This window comes from Leuciscus leuciscus, assembly GCF_965113295.1.
Source record: "Leuciscus leuciscus genome assembly, chromosome: 24".
NCBI classification, from domain to species: domain Eukaryota; kingdom Metazoa; phylum Chordata; class Actinopteri; order Cypriniformes; family Leuciscidae; genus Leuciscus; species Leuciscus leuciscus.
Window position 1 is genome coordinate 9416093 of NC_138723.1, and position 16730 is coordinate 9432822.

General features: G+C 37.9%; 2 protein-coding genes across 6 annotated transcripts in view; one reads left to right on the plus strand and one right to left on the minus strand.

The window, feature by feature from the left end:
* The window catches only part of strbp (spermatid perinuclear RNA binding protein), a 101640-nt gene extending 94629 nt beyond the window's left edge, over positions 1 to 7011 (plus strand). For all 4 annotated transcript variants that reach the window (XM_082158798.1, XM_082158799.1, XM_082158800.1 and 1 more), the window contains one exon: positions 885 to 7011. In XM_082158798.1, the coding sequence (XP_082014924.1) occupies positions 885 to 979 (95 nt within the window). In that variant the 3' untranslated portion in view covers positions 980 to 7011. The remainder of the gene's footprint in view (positions 1 to 884) is intronic.
* A 4956-nt stretch (positions 7012 to 11967) lies between these two features.
* The window catches only part of rabgap1 (RAB GTPase activating protein 1), a 118631-nt gene continuing 113868 nt past the window's right edge, over positions 11968 to 16730 (minus strand). For both annotated transcript variants that reach the window (XM_082158781.1, XM_082158780.1), the window contains 2 exons: positions 13459 to 13656; positions 11968 to 13224 (listed from right to left, as the gene is read on the minus strand). In XM_082158781.1, the coding sequence (XP_082014907.1) occupies positions 13102 to 13224; positions 13459 to 13656 (321 nt within the window). In that variant the 3' untranslated portion in view covers positions 11968 to 13101. The remainder of the gene's footprint in view (positions 13225 to 13458; positions 13657 to 16730) is intronic.

Sequence of the window (16730 nt, forward strand, 5' to 3'; positions counted from 1 at the left end):
TTTTTTTTGTTTTTTGTTTTGTTTTTTTGTTTTGTTTTTTGTTTGTTTTTGCCATTTTTGTTTGATTTATTTCAAAATAAAAAAAGTTTTTTTTTAATATTGAATTTTATTCATGAACTTTTTACAAAAATGGTTTCAGTTATCTGTAATAACCCTGTTCCTGACCCTTTGAGCTACAGACGATGCCACACACCTGTAATATAACATTGGCTTCTGCAAAGACACTAGTCCCTGTTTCTACAAACGTTCTGGATTAAACGTTCATGAAACATTGACTCCATTGGTTCCCGTTGGATCATGTGGATCAATGCTTGTGCTGGCTTATGGCTGGGTCATGATCATCGCTTACCAAAGAGGAACTCCATCTCCATGGTTAAACGAGTGGTCACTATATTCCCATTCATTGTAAACGGATCCCTCCCATTCGTCATGGTCATCCTCAAGTGTCCACTCAGAACCAATGGCCCGTCCTCTTTGGTAGTGATAGCAGTCATTGTACTATACTCTCTCCAAAATCACAACAGATCTGATTTGTCAGAGTTATGTACTAACTACATCTGTATGGAAACCTCAGAGGTGCCACATACGTTTCACATTTCCTCTGCCTTGTAACAAAGGAATGAGCTCCAAGTTTTTTTCCGTTTTGTCGGAAAGTTAACCGTGCAGCTTAAGTTGTTGATGTCTTTTTTATTAACCTGAGACGCTCCCAGTGCAATGAAAACCCCACGTACAGCCCGAAAGAGCAGAGACCCTAGTATCCACCCCTGTGGCACACCCTAACCCCGTTTCCCTCCTGCCATCAGAATGTATATATATATATACCGCTGCCTCCTGCCGTGCCGCATCATTAATCGCAGCTCTCTCTGCTCTTGTCCTCACTGTAGGTGGTCTTTTCATTGACAATCCCTTTTACCAGCCGCGGACCATCGCTCCTTTTTTTATTCACTTGGGTCCTCAAGATCTCTTCTCTGACTTCTAGAACCATCAGGTTGTGTGGCTCTAAACTGTCGTACCACTCCAGGCATGACCAGGCTGTCTCCACCGCACAGAGACGGCCCAAACTTCATTCACAAACCCATCCAAACCCAATCTAAGGATCCAAAAATGCACCACTCTTACAAAAGCAATACTCTATTTGACTTGCTCGTCCCGAAAACCGGCTGGGGACCTCGGTTCCTCCTTATATAGCAATACACTTGAACTCTTTTGGGCTTTAAGCTTACTTGAGATGTGAATGTTCGGTTGAGTCTCACTCAAACTTGGCATTGCAATATAGTCATTTTCATTGTATATTCACCACATGTGTATGTGTGGCTATATTATAAATACATGCATATATATGTATGGTCTATGGCACTATAAATATATATGTGTAGATATACCGATGTACTTATGTATATTTATATGCAGTATATATATATATACATATACATATTCTTGGTATTAATTATTTTAGAATTGGAAAGTGATATGTAACCATTATACTAGGATATAACTTTCTTCCAGTTTTATATATACAGTATACATATATGCTAAGCAATTTAATCTAGTAAATTATTCTTGTGAAAATGCAATATGAAAGCCCTTTTCTTAATCTACCTGTAGTAGATTAGTGATGCTTCCTTCTCTCCGACTCGAGCGGCTTCGCCGTGTCTTTTCGTCAGATCTGCGCGCGTGTGCGTGTTTTTGCTCAGTCGACCAAAGTCTGGCGTTCTGGTTGGGTTAAGAGGTCGTCCTCCAAACATCTGGCCACCGTGCCGCCCACACCCACACCTCACAGGCGAACACGCAGGTCTTTCTAAAGCACATCCGACGGCAGATTGGTTTCTTCTTTCTGGCCGTTGACTGGGGTGCATACTCGTACACGTCATCACGGTATGAGGGGCAGCTAGTGTGACCCGGTCACTCACTCACTCACTTCTCCCTGCAAAAGCACAGGTGACTCTCTTAACGCGGCATAGGTGGCCCTTCATTCGCCTTTCCATTCATTCTGTCATTCGTACTTCTCAGGCCTGTTTCACACTGCACACAAAAGGCACATATTTGGACACATTTCAGTGGCCATGTTACAGCATTCACATTGCCTGCACAATCATAGCAGAAGCGTAGCTGCAAGTTTCTGTGCTCTGCCTGTTCTTGCAGAAAACATGCTGAAAATGTGCTGTAAACCTATTTAGCAACACAATATTTAGCATTAAAAGCTTTTACAGGCACACAAACAGGAGTTTCTATTCAGAAAATCTGACTGAATCCAGATCATTGAAGGAGTTTATAGCTACACTTTGTGTTTGGGTTCAGTTCCGTGTAGAGCAATTTTCATTTTCAGTTGTCAGTAGCTAACTCCCGATAGCTGTTTAATAGACTCTGGTTGTTATTAAAGGAAATGCTCAATTTAGTAAACCAGAAATCCCTATTTTTCTCAGTAGTACTGCAGTTCTGTGGGTGTGAAAGCGCAATGCATGTTTTACCGCCGCTCACACGTGTTGTGAAACAGGCCTCGGGTTAATGCAGCAGCGAGCAGTCGCGTTTTACTTTCTTGCGTTTTTCTTCAGCAGGTCTGGTGTAGCGCAACTGTAGGCCAACTAATTAATAACAGCTCTCAAAAGACTCCCAGATACAGTACCAACCACAGAGCACAGAAATGGGAATACGCTTGATGATATCAGTTTAGCTGTGCTATATTCAGATTTACAGCTATTCGAAGAACCGTCAGGATTGTTTTACTGTACTCTGAATGCTTATCGTTAAGTAATGAAAGTAATTTTTATATAAAAATGTCCTCTTGTTAGCTTCACATGTACAAGTAGATAATACAACCAATATCACTAGGAATGTATTGATGTTTGTATGTCAAAGTAGTTTTGATATTTTACTGTGCTTTCAGTAAGCAATTGAATGTCACAATTTCTCACCAAAACCCAAATGTATAAGGCATAAAAAAAATTGGATTTCACAAAAACAGGACACAACCCAGCTCACATATATATTGAATGTGTCCTCTTATATAAATTTCCCCATGTATTTAGTCATATTTTAGCTGTTGTGTTTGAATGTGTAATAGTGTAGCTTTCAAATAGGAAAATATGGGATATAATCTCAGAAACAATACAGAATAGTCGTAGAATAATAGTATAGTTTAGTTCAATAAAAGCAATAGTACAACATGCATCATATGATCATAACAGTTTAAATATACTTGTTTGTCATAATGACATTTTTTTTGGTAACACTTTATTTTAAGGTGACGTAGTTACACGTTACTACATGTACTTACTATAGTAATAACAGTAAATTATGCATAATTACAAGTAACTAACCCTCAACCCAAACCCTAACCGTAACACTATAATAAGTACATATTTAGTACATAAGTATTTGAGTAAGGACAATGTAACGTCACCTTAAAATAAAGTGTAACCTTTCTTTCTTTTCGTTTTTAACTTTTTGGAACATTTTTGAAAACAAATTCATTTTTCTGTTCCCCAACCAGACGAGACTTCGGTCAGTTTTGAATTAAAGCTGGTAAGTCTTGTATGGGTAAGTTTTGTATGGAAATGCAATAGAGATTTGAGAGAAAAGCGCATCAAAAGACAAAATGGCCTTTATTTTTCTTTGAGCTTTATGAATGATCGGCAAACACACAAGGCCCTTTCCTGGATCTGACGCCACACCAGCATTACGCAGCTCAAAAGACTGATCAACTGGGAGTTAACACAGTTAACCTTATATTGAGTTAGTGAAACAGAGGGCTTACAAAGTGAGGCAAAGAATGTGTTCATTTTTACATTACGTCGATTCAAAGTCTTCCATGTTATTTGTGTCTATCAGTTTGCCAACATAAAACTCATTAACGATAAAGTCAACATGAAATGAAAATTGGCCCGATTTACTTTAATACACGTTCCTTGGCTTATTATGAACGATTCATCACTGTAAGTTAACCTTTTTTTCATCAAACTTTAATAAAATAAATGCCTCTGCAATGAGTTTTGGCTGACATCAACAACCCCTCTCCTCTAATCCTCTGGTTCGCTTATATGTAACGCTCGTTTTCATAATACAATCAATTTTCAATGTAAAACATTCCGCCTTTGCAATTTCAAAACAGGAATAAACTGAGCAATTCCAAGAGGGTGCTCACATCAGCATCGGTGCTTGGGCCCTAAAAATTAGGAGAATTTTTATTTCATTTGAAAATACATCATGTTGTTTACAGACACGAGTTTAGAATGTAGTTACATGTTGACTTTAACCAAGATTACCTCGAAATATGATTTCCCGCACTCACAAATGTGCTGTAAAATATTACGTACGTCAAAACAATGTGTCATAGTCAATAAAGATATTACAGGGATGTTTCATTAATACAAATCCAGCGTAAAAGCCATATAGGCTGCGTTTACACTGCAAGGCTTAATGCACAGATCAGATTTTTTTGACCATATCAGATTTTTTTTGTCTTGCCTGTTTACATTCACTTTAGAAAATAATTACATTAACTCCCACCCAAATCGATTCTGTTATTTATTTTAATTATTTATATAATTCATTTCGGTTGGTTGGTACCATGATTACTTTCCAACATTGATAAGTTAAAATCTGTAATGGATGTTAGCGGCGCAAAATTTACCTGAACGGATAATCGGTAAGATAACGGTAATAACGGTTCACTTAGATCTACAATTCTGAAGTGAAATAAAGCAGCGTTGAAAGAGTACGTTTATTTAAATGAATTTGAATAAATTAACAAGAGAGAGAAGAGATTTTGAGTGTGAAGCTGTTTAAAATTACAAAAACTGCAAAGTTTTCTCGTTGTAAAGAAATATTCAGTAGTGAAGCGGTTTTATTTATACAAATCACGGGGCAGAGGTTGAAAACACATTTCTATGCTCCACATCTGCTTCATAATACAACATTAAAAAGCTATCTGTGTTGGCAGACGGGTCACCCTCACCTAGCGGGAAATCCAAGGGGAATCGGATATACATGTTTAGGTCTGATATTGTCCATCTATAAGATATGTATCTGATTTAAAACCACATTTGGACGTGGCTCAGAACAGATGCGAAAAAATCTGATCTCGTGCAGATTTTACTGTTTACACATATTCAACAAATTCTGGTATGTGTCAGATGTGAGTAAAAAATCTGATCAATTTATTTTTTTTGTGTGCTAGTGTGAACGCAGCCAGTCCGTCTTTATAAACATCAGATGCAGCTGCGTTGTTGCTGCAGTGCTTAAAAAGCATCAAAATCTTCTCCTGAAGTGCAAATATGTCTCTCTTCATGCCAGCCTGCTTCCCGACAGCCAGATGGTCTTCATAAATATGTTGTTAGAACTCATATTTTAGTTCAGTTTATGTTATAATTCTGCTCATCAGCTGCGATTGAATCTCAGTGGTCTATCGTAGCGAGGGATGGGAGAAGACATTTGCACAGCTGCATCTCCTGTCAAATTAAGTGTTGAGGTGATTCCAACAAAAGATCCGCAAGAGAACATCTGATTAAAATAAACCAGGCTTGATTTCCTGGGAGCCATCAAAAGTTAGTTTCATTTCCGATTCCGTTTGCCGACTCGTGTATGATGTCACTGTTAGTGGGCGGGGCCCCAAGATACGCATACGATTGTACGCCACTTCATCGGCTCTACTCAGGTAGATGTTAAACGCCACTTTCCGCTTCTCCTGGTTTAGCACACTTTGGTTAATTTGTCAGAGCCATGACCCAGCAGTTAATATATGTGCTAGAAACATCTTGGAGCTCACATGAGTAATGCAGGTTCAAGTCCCCAGTGTCTTCACTTTCTCTGTCCAATACAGTAGCAAAAACTCTTCATTTAGAAAGAAATCTGGATTAAAATCACAACATTGGCACTGAATGGTTGATTGGACTGTTGCCTCTGATAGAACCAATACACCATTTAAAATCTTTTGTCCAAACACCATATATTTTAGTTTCATGTAAATTCATAAATGATGATTAACTGACTAGATCTGGCATTTTTCATTTAATACTCTCACTTTGCAACAGATTGATAACCATTAGATTAGAGACACTTTATAACGTTGGTGCTTAATCAATACGAGCAGACTTAAGTGATGGAATATTTGTCCTGTCGTGAAAGAAAGGGACTTGTGTGTGGCACTGGAGTTGAGAAAAGCTGGAAATTCAATTTGCGAGCTTGCGATGCAAGTACATAGATATAGATCCGGTTTCAGATTGAGCAAGCTTTGCAAAATGAATTGCTGAAGGTAATGTTTTCTCCTCGTCTCCGATCTCCCCCTGCATATGAAGCGGGGCAGATGGGGACGGCCGTCATTTGAGCTGGTTCACCCGCGAGCCGGGACGCCGAAGTCCCCGTAGACTGAACCAGCAATAGAGCCATGTTTAGGTTTGGAATGTATTTATGTAGTAGAATGTACTTTCATAGAAGAGCTAACTGCATCTTTGTAGACGCATCCAAATACACTGAAATGAATTATTTACCTATTATGATAAAAAAAAAAAAAAAACATTCATGTGATTGTGTGTGTGTTTTTTTGGGGTGTGTGTGTGTGCTTATGCCCATTGTTTACGTTTATTTCCTTTTATTTGTAACTTACGAGCATTGGCAAATCCTTGCTTGTGAGCTCTTCCATGATTCTGTAAATACTCCTGAGTCAGACTGCGAATGAAAGCAGTCTGCGGGATTCTCAGTTATTCATATCACAACTTTTATGTAACTTGACAAATTATATAAAGAAAAAATGATCTAGATTTGAGATATTATTATAAAGGGTAACAATATAATGTGAAGTGATGATTGTGCACAACTTCTGTGAGCGAGCAGTGCTTGAACATGACAGCAGTAGATGTTTGCTAGCCGTGGTATCAAATTATAAACTATTAGTTGTGGAAATACTATAGTGGTTTGTCTGTCACTTTTTTTTGCCATAATTTATGCTTTTAAAATAAAGTGCTAAATCTCTATAAAGTGTAAACTTTTCTTTTTTAAATAAATATATAAAAACTTTTTGATGAGTGGTGTATTTTGTTCTGTGTCCATTCTGTCTTTATGTCTAGTGCACTACAAGACAGAAGCTTGTTGCAGTTTCGTTTTTTGAATTTCTAACTAGATGTCCCAGTTCGTGGAATTTGTCCATTATTGATCAGAGATGTTGAATATGCTACAATAAATTTCATGCTTGTTTTAATCTAGCCAACCAGTTGTTGGGTATGTGCACTGTCTCCAATAAGACAGAGGGCAGCAAGGAGAGCAAGCTCCTAAACATCCTTTGGCCCTGTCCCAATTGACACAATTCAAGTGCATTTGCAGTCTTGTGGACTTAGTGGCTATACACAAAGAACGTGTTTTTGCATTTAAAAATGCGAGACGCAGGGTAGTCGAATAATAAATCAAGGCCTAGAAACATGTCTTTTTAAAAGTTTAAATTAAAAAAAGTCTCATGCACGAGATTCTGCGAAAAACGAGTGCAATGGTCAAACACGTCCGTCAGTCACTAGATGTATCCCAATTCAGAGGCTGAAGGATGCAGACTTCAAAGACCACGCCTTCGAAGTCCGTGAGGTTCGGGCTGAGCGTTGTTAAATGTGATGGTCTAGCCTACAGAGGATGGCTCTTGTTGCCTAGCAACTGTGACAGCTGCCGTTGATGAGTGACAGTAACGTTTTACTGGACTTTTTAGAAAGTTATGTTAAACTGTCTGAAAACATTACAGGCTTCACAACCTGTCCAAATATGTTCACCATGGTCCATTTATGTACATCAAGAGTATAAACTATATAAAATCACATCACTTAGTAAGATAAGTCAACATTTGAATCACTTTAAAGTTGTTGTTTTTTATTGTTTTTACATTTGAGTCATTAGATATTTGAGTAAATTGAAACCCAATACTTACATTTAAACGTGGAATTGGTAATTTCTAAAAAAAAATGTAAAAAAATCCTGAATTCTGGGGTGGGTAAGGCCTCGAAGGATCCATCTGTTGTACCATTCATTGCCCGAGAAAACGAAGGACTCATTTGGAGGAGCTTTCGATTTGGGACAACCTCCGTCGCGAAACTGTGACACAATCAGTCTTCGTATGTGTCCTTTAAAGGATGCAGCCTCTGAATTGGGACGTCACTGCTGTCCTGCAGAGTTCAGCTCCACCCAGCGAATCAAAGTATTGTGTTGAACATTACAGGCAGGTGTGTTGGAGCAGGGTTAGACCTGAGTATGCAGGAAGGGTTGGAGACCCCTGGTCTTGCACGTTAACGGAAAAGCAGAACAGTGGAATGCAAAAACTTGTTCTGTGTGAAGGGACCCTTAAGGCCCTTGCACACTGAGTCTGAAATTCGCATCCGAAATTTTCTCACGTTAAAAAATAAATACAACCTCACGTTATGTCAATACTTAAGTTATGTCAAAACTTTCGTCCGACATAAAATATTTTGGATCAGGTTCGTTTTTCGCATCCGTAGAAAGCATTTTGAATGATGTTTTGACAATTCAGAGCCACCGAATCACGAATACGAAAAAACGCATGCGAATTTTCGGACTCAGTGTGCAAGGACCTTAACTCTGGCCACTGCATGCTTGTGTCCATTAACTAGTTCCCCCCTTTGCAGGCACTTCTGCCCACACTTTGTCACTGACAGTCAAAGCAGCATTACTTCATGAAAGTGTGGACTCGGAAGACAATGAGGGATTGGGGTGCTATTTGGGACAGGTCCCTTCTTTTTCCATTCTGTGCAAATCATGGCACAAAAATTACCAGAATTCATTCATGTTGTCACATGACTTGTAAGGCCCTGTCCCAAATTGTACCCTAAACACACTTGCGATCTTCCTACAAGTCCCCACTTTCGTGATGTAACGCTGCCTTGTCTGTCGTGGAGAAGTCTGGGAAAAGTGCACATCAAGGGCGCATATCGACCGCAAAGGGGGCGCTCGTGAGCACCCTTCTGAAACCTAAAATGACAAATGGGACACCCTGCGGTCTCGTGGACTTAATGGACATGTGCACACGGCAGCCATTGTAAGTCCACAAAACCGTAAGTGCATATGAAGTGTGCCATTTGGGACAGGGCCTAATTCTGGGATAATAATTGTCTGGGATGGGAATGATCTTATAACTGACGCACCTAGTCTGAGATTAGTTGTGTAAAGTGCGCACTTTAACATTGATGGGTCTGTAATATGAGCAGGGCGACAAGCTTCTGCCTTGCAGCAAGGGTGAAATAAGCGATCTGAAGAATGCAAATCCATACAAATCATGTCCAGCAAGGAGAGCAGTCTCATAAATCACGCTGACTAGAGTGTATGAAATTCGATGAGATAAGATGACATCAGTGATGTGTTAGGTCTTTGACGACGACAAACTGTAGCCCAATCACTTGACTGGTTTGGGATTGCAAGAGTGACTCTCAACTCAAAAGGATCAGATAAGGGAGTTTGGGATGTCTGTGTGATACATGTGTGGGTCCATGGGGTTTGAAAGGGTTAGTCTTGTCAGTCTCTGGTAACCCACACTTGAGATGGGATCAGTGTGGATAGATCCTCCTGGGGAATGTTGGTGTTGGATGACAGGCACTGATGAAATGACAGGAGTCCTGCTCCTCATCTTACTACACTTTTAGTAAGAAATCAGCTCTACGGTGTCCTACAGCCAAGTTCTTGCTTTACATCGAGGTCCTTCCACACCAAAGTCAGGTCTGAGGCGGAAGAAGGACCAGGAACAGACCCATAAGACTGGCCTCCTCTGAGCTGTTAACATGCATTGAGCCATGGTGAGGTAAGACCAAGTATTTGAGCATGACACTGGACATAATACATGTTGCCAGAATGTAAGAGATCCCAGCTGTTTATTGGACACCTCTCATCTGGGAAAACCATTGCAGATTCCCCCCCTCTACAGCTGCTCCTCACCTCCACTGGAAGCTATTTTGGATGACTGAGCAAGCAGAACACCAGGCCTGTGTCAGCGAAACCTGGGCAGAGTTGGAGGCGCACTGGGGTTGGGTTGAGGTATTCAAGCATGAACTGGTCAGGCTCTGGGTAAATTAGTGCTATCAACGTTCCCCTCCTCCAAATTAGTTCACTAACGAGTGACAAGTGAGCTGTGGAGTTTGGTTTCATCAGCGCTGACGTTAAGGTTTGTACTGATGCCAGGTAACTCCCGGTAACAGGATTCCCAGACATGTTTAGCACATCATCCCAGGGCGATAATTTTACTGGACCATGCGACTATTTAAAGAGTTAACATTCCATGCTTATAAACAAGCTTAATGATATTACAAGACGTGCTGTAGGACCGCCATTTCACGTTGAGTGTTTTCTTGTCACATGATCAGTGGTTTAGTCTATCGAAGCTGGTTGAAATACAGTATTGAGGAAACCTGTGAACAGGAACTAAGCAACAGCCTCGCTTTCATACCCGTCATGGCGCTTATTCATCGCTCTTAATAATGTCTATAGAGCAGTTAATTGAGTCATAGCCTACAGACTTGGAATAGAAACCTTGCGGGAAGTCAAGTAGCATGTGTTCATAAATATTCATTCATGACCGGTGCCGCCACAATAGCAGGATTTCTTGATTCGCCAACTAATGAGCAAAGTCCTTTCAGCCGATATGTTGGGCTTACTGGGTTAAAGTAATTCATATTCAGGAGCATGTTAACAAATATTTTAAAGGGTTACAATTGGGAAAATGCCCCCGTCAAGAACAATGTGAATTTCCTTTTAAACTTAACACATTTAGATATGTTTAGCATGTGCAGGATGAGGATGCATTAGACAATGTGTTTTAGGAAATAAATAGAAACATTTGCTAATTTTGTTGTTATTGCACAAAATGTAAAATATTAAACAGGGGCAAGATGGCCCTGGCTGAACTTTTACTCCACAAATCCCTCATTAACAAATAGACACAAAACTTTAATAGTCAACATAATGCAATGTAATTGATCACTATTTTCCAGAGACACAAAGTTAGATCAGTTAAACTCAAAACTGTTTTGACTGAATAAATCTCACAAATGTTGTTATTCAGATGAAATGACACAATTAAAAATCATCTTACCTCAATGCTTAACATACTAAGTATCAAGTGTATTGTATTAAAGTACATTCAAATATTTATAAATGTTGTGTGATTCAGATAATTCTACATTGAGATGTATGACAATCTAGTTCATCAACGCATTACATAAATTTTGATTTAAATACACAAATCCTGAATTGTCCCCAGTTTTTAACTCATAGATAAGAAATGACCTCATCGATGGTTTTCATTTCTCATTTGATGACATCATGCTTGAGTAAATATGTCTTGCATCTAAGTATTTAAAATATAAATTGAATTATGTATATGAATTGTATAATTTGTCATCCCCCTTTTTTACTGATAATGCAATGTTTAAAATGGAAATGAATTGTAATTTGGTTAATTTAGTGTTTAAATGTCTCATGTGAGGTCATTGTGGGAGTTGCACATCTGATGGCTTTATAGATATACTCACACATACTTATGTTAGCCTGCATAATTTAATTTTGATTTGATACCTTCCTCTTCTTGTGTTTAGGGATTGTAAGAATTAAAAATGACTGATTGTGGTGTCTGATAACAGTATGTCCTGTTGTAATTGATCAGGTGGTACAGTATGTTGGAGTCAGTGCTGATTACACTGCATGTAAATATTCATATGTTAGTGTCCAGTTGATAAAACAGCTGTAAATTATTGATGAGAATATTTTTGTAATAAGAGAGAATGTTTTTTAGTTTTTTAAATGTGATCAAATAAATCATGCACGTTGACATAAGCTGATGTTTCTTTTCAATTGTTATAACTTTGTTCATGTTGATGTTTTGAAAATATACCATACAAGTAAAATGTTTTGAAGTCTTAAATGAGTCCAGGAAACAATTAGCAATGGCAAAAAATGTAACTCGACTACATGAAGAACAGACACAAGACGGCGGGAGACACGTGTTCAGAGGTTTATACTGAAATCCATGGAAGTATACAACGCATCCTACACTATTACCATGTCCACACGCATGTAATGCTGGGTAAAAGGTACATTTGGCATGTAATGATGAGACAGCAGTTTGAAATTTAAGACAAAAGCAAGACATGAGTAATAATCTGTAGCACAGTACAATTAGGCAACATTAGTACAGTTACCAAATAGTTGAAATATAAAATTAATCCCCCCCCCAAAAAAATCATATGCTTTTTATTTACAACCCAGTGCCTTTTAGAACGGCCTATTTGTCTTAAGAGGCTCAAGGACCTTCTTTAACAACGACAATAACTCGAGCAAGCTTGATATCAATATAAATATGACTGTAAGGTGCAAAGACCTTCCCCTCAGAGAGTCCGTCACACACACACACACACACAGGTTCCGTTACCTCCAGATGTGCTTTCCGATCAGAGCGTGTGCTCACTGCATAAGTGCTTCCTGTTAGCCATGATCAACAGCGACCTTTAACCTTTCAGATACACAAGCAGCCCTTCATATTCACAATGCCTGTATCCCATCATATACCATTTGCTTTCGCTAATATCAGAAGGGCGCCAGCTAGTGGTTTGAGGAGGAATCTAATTAAATGTTCACTGTACAGTGTGCTACCTGTCTACTTCCTGTTTTTAGTCTTCCTCAGAGAACCACAATATTGGCCAACACACACACTCACACACACGCACGCACGCATACACTGTACAATAAAAGGGGACCTCAGTCGTACACATGCACACCATCAACACGTCTCCTGTCACAATAACGGAAGTCACGCTAGTTTTCCGGCCGCACACGTACCTTATGTTGACTCGGACTGTGTTTGTGCAAGTAGTCTTGAGTAGGTCAGTAGATAGAAATGTTAATATCCCCCAGAAGACAGTTCAGTCAGCTATACGCCCCAGTCCTTTGTTTAACATCAGTAGTAGAAACACTAGCGTTAAAGTCTTGTTTTTCAGTAAGTAAGTACTTGTGTTTCAGAGGGGGGTGTTTACTTCTGGTACCCTAGAAGTAAAGTTTTTACAAAAGGAAAAAAAAAAAAGGAGAGAGAGAAGTCATGTTGTTCGCACTGTTCCGGCTGCGGGGGAGATGATGTTAGACGCTCTCTTTGCCTTGCGCTCCTGTCACAGTCTTGATGGAGGTTAACGTCCTGTTGAACCACGTCTTTTTGGCTGCTTGGACTTCGTTTATAGCCAGACCCAGATGATGCTCCAGATCCTAAAGAAGACATTAAGCTCACGCTTTATTCAAAGTGACTTCAGGTCAACTGAACTTTAACCACTGGACTATCTCAAACAATGTGTGTGTGTGTATAAACTGCATTTTTATACAATGGCCCCCATCACTGATGGATGTGTATCTGTGTCCAATCATAGGACAGTCTAAAAGTTCCCCTATGTCCTTAAAGCCAGTAAACACATTGAAAGCTGTAGTGTGTGAGTGTGTGTGTACCTGTATCTTGCACTCGGCCTCCACCAGCTGTAGTTTGGTCTGTGCGAGCTCCAGCTCCATCTCTCTCAGCTGGTTCTTCAGCGCCTCCTTCTCCTCGTCCATGTCCTCCTCACTGCCTTCTTTAGGAGCGCTGAGAGCCTTCAGACGACCCTCCTTACTGAAGAGAATACTGCACTTCTCACAGCCCTCCACCTTCATCTGCACACACACACACACACGTTAAACCTCAAGCCTGGCGATGACCAAACTACAGGCATACCTCGGCTGGTTAACACTAAATAAAGCACAGCAGGAGATCAGGACAATCAGCAAAGCAATAATGAGGCGCAGGTCGTACATTATCTTATTAGACGGCTATTTACCAAATCATTTACATATTGAAATGAATTAAAGGAAGAGAGTGTGTTACACTTGTTTTAATTGTCGTTAGAGTCTGATTAGGGTGATATTATTGATATATTGTTACTCATTGATCTGGAATACTTGATTCTGACTGGTCGATCACAGTATTCTATGGTCAAATATTATTGTATAATGATGATAAACTGTATATATTATTTTCTTAGACAACTGATTTACCACATAATTGCAAGTCTCTCACATAATTGCTAAATCAATATTACCTAAATAATAATTAATGTATATATTAATATAGCTATGAAACACGGTAAAGTACAATCAGCCAAAAATACTTTTTGCAATAATTTCTATATACTTTTTTTAAGGCGAGATACCACAGGTGAACGGGGGAAAGCTGATTCATTCCATTAAGAATCACAAACATTGTTTTTGTATTACACGTTTTCTGAAATGTTATGTTTAAATATGCAAATGAGGCATTATGTAACAATCTTGCATAGATTTTAAGAACTGAAACCTGAACACTGGATAAAGCCAGATTCAAAATTCTTGTTTCTTGTTTTTACAGAGAGGATTTTGAATTTATCCTTTTTATTATTCCAGAAAATAGCCAAAAAAAAAAAAAAAATCCCCATGTTTTTAAGGAATAAAATGTCATCTCAAATCCAGCGAATGACAAGAATAAACCCCTTCAGAATACAGAGAGGAATAAAATAATAAACTACATTTTTGTGTATATAAATTCTACTAGAGTGGAGATTTGTGGCTCCGTCTCTTCATTAGAAAAAAAACCTCATTTTGTGAAAATAGCTTTTACAGATTTGTCTTGTGATTGAAATCTACAGACGCAAATAGATAAAGTGCAATAAAGGTGCATTGTGAATGTTTTCTTTCACTAGTCTAAAACCACATGGAAGTCCAAATAGCCCAACATCTCAAAATTAACCAGAGCATGACAAGAATCAATGTTTTTGCCTGTAGTCTTTTTTATTTATTTTTATTGGGATTTTAAATAAATCTACACTATAATGTGTGATGCCACATACTGATGCCACAGTGAGTGCTAAAATTCTAGATTAAATATGTAGTATGAATGTTGTATATGTTTATAATAGCAGTGCAGCAATAATATACAAGTAATTAGCCAATATCAACACATTCCTGCATCAAGCTATGGACTTCTGTCTCTGTGTGTGTGTGTGTGTGTGTGTGTGTGTGTGTGTGTGTGTGTGTGTGTGTGTGTGTGTGTGTGTGTGTGTGTGTGTACTCGTCTATCTATCTAACTGGGGACCTTGGTGTCGTTACACACTCACTAACAGGGGACCGTCGAGCCAAGTGGGGACATTTTTCAAGTCCCCTGTTGGTCATGCTTTAAAACATGTTAAAATCAGCCAAAACACGCTCTGGTTAATTTTGTACATTTTTGACCAAGTGGGGACTTACATGTGTGTGTGTGTTTAAGTCCATACTCAGCAGCGCTCCTGTAGGCTGGAGCAGGAACTGCAGTGGCCCATTAACACACGTCGTTCACACTTCTCTATTGTCTGAATGGCTGCTGTCCTAGAGAGGCTCTGAGACTGTAGAGCTGCTGTTTAACTGCTTCAGTAACACTTTATAATAACTGCACGCTATTAATCATTAGTTAAGCATTAGTAAAGAGTTAATTCATTTATAAAGCATTAATATACACTAATAAGCAGTATATAAATGCAGTTATAAATGCTTTATTCCTGTTTTAAAAGCATATCTATAATGTGTTTAATAATTGTATTTTCATACTTTATTAATGATCAATTTATCATTTCTAAATGAAGTATAGCATCATTTACAAAGCAGTTATTTAGGAGTTGTCAGTGGTTCATAAGATCCCTTAGAAAGTGTGAGTAAATGATTAAACTAATTCAATGTACATTCATACATCATACACTTATTATTCAGACATATAGTAATAGTTACTTAGTGTGTTAATAAATGCTTTATTAACATGTATTTCTACTGTAGTTCAGGTAGTTATAAAGCATTTAGTAGAGGTCAGTTCACAATTTTTTGTGAGCTCATCTAAAGTGAGGACTAGTTATGCTAGTTATGTAGGAGATTTAAAGGCTGTTAATATTTCTATGTTCTCTATCATTGTGTTGTGTTGTGTTTGTTTCCTTTTTCTGTTTAGAAGATAACTGAGTCTTTAAATCTCCTTTATAAATGCTTTACTAGGCATAACTAGTCCTCACTTTTGCTCACAAAATAGTGAACTGACCACTACTAAATGCTTTATAACTCCCTGAATCTACTACATTTACTCACACTTTCTAAGTGATCTTATTAATCACTGACAACTCCTAAATAACTGCTTTGTAAATAATGCTATACTTCATTTAGAAATTATAAATTGATAATTAATAAAGTATGAAAATACAATTATTAAACACATTATAGATATCCTTATAAATCAATAATACAGCATTTAAAGCTGTATTTATAAACGGCTTATTAATGTCTGCTTTATGAATTATGATTTAACTGTTTACTAATGCTTAACTAATGATTAATTAAATGCAGTTATTATAAAGGGTTACCATATATATATTATATAATATTTTTCAGAATATAACTTCAAATATGCATTTTTTTAATAAAAAATAAAATAAAAAAAACATGCCAAGAGGGGATCTACAACTCAATGTTATAATTATAATGTAATTATTATTATATTATAAAGGTATTAATAATGCGACAGATAGTATTGGCTGCCTATTAATTAAAACATCATTTCTACAAAAAAAAAAAAAAAAAAAAAAAATCAATAGACATGTCCTTATTTTTCTGTTTCCTTTGTTTCTAGGATGTTGATGTACAGAGATATTCAGTGTTTGAAATATTGCTCAATTTAAATGCAACCAAACATATGTCGTTCG